General features: G+C 32.1%; 1 protein-coding gene across 1 annotated transcript; it reads right to left on the bottom strand.

The window, feature by feature from the left end:
- Nucleotides 1-2,827: 2,827 nt before the first annotated feature.
- LOC131643586 (heavy metal-associated isoprenylated plant protein 39-like) lies at nucleotides 2,828-3,596 on the bottom strand. Its single transcript, XM_058913845.1, has 3 exons — nucleotides 3,541-3,596; nucleotides 3,320-3,395; nucleotides 2,828-3,187 (listed from the first exon to the last, which is right to left on the bottom strand). The coding sequence occupies exons 1-3, from the start codon at nucleotides 3,544-3,546 to the stop codon at nucleotides 2,964-2,966; spliced, it is 306 nt and encodes a 101-aa protein (XP_058769828.1). The 5' UTR covers nucleotides 3,547-3,596; the 3' UTR covers nucleotides 2,828-2,963.
- Between the last annotated feature and the right edge of the window lie 2,603 nt (nucleotides 3,597-6,199).

Genomic DNA, 6,199 nt, shown 5'->3' with positions numbered 1-6,199 from the left:
AAAACTCAGAAAACTCCAATCTTCGTTGCCACCGTCGGAGAAGAAGACCGTGAGCCACCATTCCAACTCAGAAAACTCACCATCTCAGCCGTCGGAGAAGAAGACCATAACCACCATTCTCCGTTCTCAATCTGTAGTGTCGCCATTGGTAAGTCGTTGACCACCATTCTCCGTTCTATTCTCTTTTCTTGAAAAATACATCACCAATCTTGTAGAGTTTCAAGCTTTCAATTTCTGGAATTAGAAAATTATGATATGAACTTGTCAAAGGTATTTTCCTAGTTTATTTATATTGATTATTCAATTTTATATTGTGAGTTACGTGTGGGATTTGGTTAGACTTCCAAAGAAATTGCTGAATAATAAAGCACCATGAGATTTCAAATTTGAATGAGAGGTAGAATTGCGTTGATATTCATATTGATGTTGAACACTAATTGTTGATATTGATATTGCTAGAAATTCATATTTGTTGTTGTGGATTCTTGAAACTCAATGCTTGTTGTGCTTAATTGATGATAGAAATTAAAGTGTTGTTGTTCATTCTTGAGGATTAAGGGTGGGGATGTTCATTGAATCACGCATGTTGAATTGTTGTTAATATCAAATGGTGATTATATTGGTTGATTGATGTGGTTCAAATTCTTGAATACGGAGTAATGCATCATTTGTATGGCCTCATTTTTTCTTAAGATTGACATATTTTTTAAGCTATGGAGTATGGCCTCATTTTTATGTATACTCACATTAATGCACTATTTATGCTATTACAGATAGTTCCAGCATCATTTGTATATAAACTAATTAGTGGTTGAGTCAGTTTTTATTGTATGAAATTTTTTATAATAGAAGTTTTCTTTCCTTTGAATTAGCAGCGTTTCCCGGCCTAGTTCGACGTACAGCGCTCAATCTCTACGTTTTCTTGAGTTCGGTAAAATTCGAGGTAAATTTCTTTCTCAAATTACTGGTATTGTGATGAATTTGTCTGAAATTGTGTGAATATATATGTTGCGTTTTATTGCTCTGGATTCATTCTGTATATACTGTGTTGTGCCTTAATTAGTTGTTTTTGTTTAGATTAATTAAGACATGGATAAGACATGGATGAAATCAAATCGATTGTCGAAAGAGTACAAGAAAGGGGTATCAGACTTCGTTAACTTTGCGGTTGCGCACGTCGAAGACCCGAGTCGAATGACGTGTCCTTGCTTGGGTTGCTGTTATGGGGGTCAGGTTAACGCGGTTCAGTTGGCATCGCATTTATTACGGTTTTGAATTGATAGAAGTTATACATGTCGTAATTTGCATGGTGAGAAAAGTAACGGGAATGTTGCTCATTATTGTGTGACGGATTTTGATAATGACTTTGTGTTGGAGCCTTTAATTGTGTTTGAGCAAAGTTAGTTTAATTGACCGTGTTGTTCTGTTCATACTTTGCAGGACCAGGACCGTGCGCTCGTCGGATTTTGAGAGTTTCGGGCTTACATTCTAATTTAGTTATTGTTAGAGATGATTTAGTTATATGTATATGTTGTAAACATGTGAATTGAACTATAATGGAGTATATATTTTATTTTGGATTATAATGGTATTATATTGGTATATAATGTCCTACCTATGGTTGAAAATATTACAGGTCGAAAATAAATATAGGTTGAAAATATTACATGTTGAAAATATATTACAGGTCGAAAATATTACAGGTTGAAAATAAATATAAATTACAGGTCGAACTGGGAGGCTTAAATTACAGGTTGCACTTTAAAATACTGTGTTTAGCAACGACAGCGCTTTCAAAAACGCTCTTAAAGGCCAACCTACGAAAGCGCTTTCTAATTAAAAGCGCTGCCTAAGATTAAAAAAAAGCATAAAATATAAAAAAACGCAACCTACGAAAGCGTTTTTTGGAAAAAGCGCTGCTATAGGGGATGCTATGAGAGCGCTCTGGATAAAAGCGCTGCTATAGGGGATGCTACGAGATCGCTTTTCTGGAAGAAAACGCTGCTATAGGGGATGCTATGAGAGCGCTTTTCTGGAAAAAACACTGCTATAAGGGATGCTATGAGAGCGCTTTTGGCGTACCAAAAAGCGCTGTGTTTACCTACGGCAGCGCTGGCTATGGCAGCGCTTTTAAGCGCTCTAAAAGCCCAAAAAAAGCGCTGTAAAAGCTGCTGTTTGGCATAGTGCATGTTTATAAATATATGTGTGTCATATATGTATGTATCATTTACAAGTTTTTGAAATTTATTTTTAATTTTTCGTAGACTCATACGAGTCTGCTAGTCGGGTCTACAGGCCCTTTACGAGTCTGAGTAGACTCGTGAGTCTGACAATCTAAATCACTCGTTTTACTTTTAGTATTGACCAAAAAGGATAAATAAAAGTCCAACACAATTTGAAAGTCAAAATTATCAATATATCACTTTAGGTATGAATGCATTTTTTCCGAGTATCACATTGTAATATTGTTAAAGAATGTGGGACACCCTATAAGTTAGTTAAGAGAGTACTACCCAGATAAAAAGGATAGAATGAACACATTAACCCATGAATATTTTTTATTTATAATAAAACCTAATAAAAATATCTAAGATATGCAAAAACGATTTATTCATTTAATAAATCATTTAAGAACTGTGAATTTTTGTTTAAAATTAAAATTTAGTTCACAAAATTATTAGATGTTTAAATTTGCAAGTGATAACCTAAAGTCGTTGTGATTTTTAAATATAAATATTTGGCCACCATGAAATCAAAAACTTATCTTGATAAATTGGAGGAACACTAGATTGGTCAGCTTCTTATGATGACTAACAATGTACTGTAAAAAGATAATATAGAAATCAAGCTCCATATTACAATCAACATTCTTCATCATACTACATTACAAAACAAAACAAAACAAAAAAACAAATGACTACAAAATTTCAGTATTTTTTTTTATAAAACATAACATAAAAAATTTACATGATAACACACCTATTAGGATGAATATCCTCTTCAACGCTAGCAGCACCATGAAAGATCAAAGGATTAATTCCATTTTTGTTTCCCTCTTTAGCTGGTCCAACAGAAATAATTTCTGCAGGACAAACCTTTTTTATCTTAGCCACTACTTTTATAGGATCGATATTTCCTATTAAGGTCAATTCTTTCTCTTTTATGTCTACTGAAAATGATTCAACTCCTGCAACAATATTACAAAAATAAAAAATAAAAAATTCAACAACCATTGATGCTATAGATTTTATTATACGTCGTGTGACCATTTAATAAGATATTAATGAAACAATTAAAAAAAAAACATTATTCGAAATACCTGAAAGGCCTAAGACTGTTTTCATAGCTTTTTTCTTGAGTTTGTCTTTATTTATCTCCAACTTTAACACAACTTTCTGTCAAACACAAAATGAAGTATTAAGATTACAAAAGAAGTACTTCAAAATCATGCTTGAAATTTTGCATAAATAATGCAAAAAATTAGGTTTAGCTATTATAAAGAGAGTAAAAGAGTGGTTAAAATCAAGCTAAAGTACTAACCTTCATTGTTATGGAACTAAGAAAGGAAGAGATATTATTTTAACTTGAAATGAAGTTATGGAATGAAGATGATTATTTGAAGCTTAGTTATTTATTTATTTATTTATTTCAAGTCAACACACGTTTTGTGATCTTCTTGGAAACTTAACAAGTAGAAATAAAGGACATATTCTACATAAGACTTTTCTAATTTAAGGTTTAATTTCCAAATTACAATAGACATATTCATGTGGATCATAGAATTTACATAAAAACACCTTCAATGGTTTAACTCAACATTTGTGTTTTGGTTTTTTATCATTTTGAAACAATTCATTATTTTTTTTTAACTTTAATGCACATCTCTAAATAGACATTTGTGTTTTGGTTTTCTTATCATTTTGAAACAAATTCATTATTTTTTTAACTTTAATGCACATCTCTGAATAATTCATATTGAGTTTTACAACTTTAATTCATATATTAGTATTTAATTTATATTTATATTTATTGTATTTTAATAATTTTATTCAAATAATTTTGATGTTAGGATGTTGATACCTTTCTATGATATGTAACAAAAATAGTTAGCAATTATTTTAATAAATGTGATTCATTTATTTTTTTTTTGTTATACTTATTTTGTGTTTAATGTCTTTCTTCCATTTACGAAATTAGAGAAAACTATTTAGATAAAATGAAAAGTAATTATAGATTTTCATATTGAAATATTTTTATAAGCAAGAGAAATTGTATTAACGTGAGTACAAGAGGTACTAAACCTTAATATAAAGGAAAGCCAAGAATACAAGATTGGATCAAAACAAGGTTAAAAAATATTGTCTAATTAATTATGATTTCAAGACTTATATAGGCCATTTTTGTGAGAGAAAAAAAACATATATTGGGCATTGTTGATCGTGACATGCGCAGTGACGGAGCCAGCGTCCGGCGAGGTAGGGCAGCTGTCCGGGCTCTTCCTTCCTCTTTCTTCGTGACGCCAACGTTTCCCTCCCCTCTAAAACCCATAACCCTAACCCATTTTCGCAACGAACTCGGCGACAAACTAGGTCATTTCCTCGCTTCGACATCCCTCGTCCCGTCTTCATCAGCTTCGAAGGTTTCATATCTCACTTCATCTTCCGTTGCGAAATTCAAGGTATCTTCTTCTTCCTCGATCTAATTATTTCTCAATTCATCAAAATCACCGTTAATTGGTTTTCAAAGAATTGGATTCAAAAAGAAATTGGGTTGTTTCTCAGTTCATCAAAACCACCGTTAATTAGTTTTTAAAGAATTAGGTTCTCAAAGAATATTGGGTTTAACCAACTTACTTGGTCTCTTGTTTTTTTTGACTATGTTTATGGTTTATTTGGGTTATCATATTGTTGCTTAGGTTTTTGCAGGTATTGGTTTGGGGTTTTTCTTGGTGCGGATTGCTTTGGATTGTGAACAAGCTTTTGTTTCAGTTTTATCTTGTTATTGAAGAAAGTGCTTTTGGGAGGTAGTATTATACTTTGCATATTTCTAATATGTTGAAGTTTGACTATAGCTTTTAGAAAAAAGATACTACAATGACACTGTCATACCCCAATTTTTGACCTAAGATACCACCTCATATCATTTGCATATGCATCATTTGCATCTCTAACAAATTGCATAGCTTGTGTTTGTTACTTGTGCTCAGCAGGGTTTAATCAAGAAATCACTCATTAGTACAAGTAACAATCAATTAGGGTTTTGTTCTCCCTTCATCTCAAATGAATCATCTTCATCAATAATCAACATTTGGTCCTCAGAGATTCATTTCAACAAGCTCAACAGCTTTGAATCGACTGAATTAGGGTTTTGACTGAAGACAGCACACTCCTGACTTTTGCTCAGAATTTGACCTAATGGCTTGGGACATGATATCAAGACCTCAAGTGCATCATTTTGGCCTAATCCATTGGCTCATAACATCTCCTACACAAAGATTGATCAGACAAATCCTCAGATCAGAGTTTTGAACTATCAGGGACTGAAATCAGGGATCACATTTGGGAAACCCTAAAAATCCCCAGGGAGTCAATCAAAGGTTTCAATCATCTTCAAATAATCCCTATGACATCCAATGGAAATTGTGTCTCAATTCAAGATCCATAGTCATCAATTTGTGTTCATTTGAAGTGTGCCATTTTCAATTTGTGCGATTCAAGAGATTAGTTTGGAATTTGTTCAAAGAATTGGCATGTGGGTTTGTCATTGATGAAAGAAAGTGTTTCATATGGATTGCTTGGAATTTAGAACAAATTCAAAATTATCCATAAGGATTTCTTCAAGGTTTGCAAAAAAGGAAAAGACATTATCCATTTTGAGTTCATTTTGAAAGAATTGCTTCAAGTATGGTTCTAAAACCATAAATTCAAGAATTAAAAGTTCATTGGTGCAAGAACATTCTTCACATTACTTCAAGGATTTTTTATTCAAGAATATCCAATATTCATGGTTCATACAACTTCATTCAAGGATTTTTAAAGGAAATTCAAACATTCAAAAATGAAGTTCATTCTTTACAAAGTTCCAAATTTCCAAATGAGTTACAAATGGACTTTATCTAAAGTTCAAGAATTACATCATTTCAAAATTCCATTCATTTTCAAGAATACAAAGTTTCATTCATACAAAGTTGGAATTACAA

This window comes from Vicia villosa, linkage group LG1, assembly GCF_029867415.1.
Source record: "Vicia villosa cultivar HV-30 ecotype Madison, WI linkage group LG1, Vvil1.0, whole genome shotgun sequence".
NCBI classification, from domain to species: Eukaryota; Viridiplantae; Streptophyta; class Magnoliopsida; order Fabales; family Fabaceae; genus Vicia; species Vicia villosa.
The sequence above is the reverse complement of the archived record's forward strand: the minus strand, read 5'-3'. Positions and strand labels throughout refer to the sequence as shown.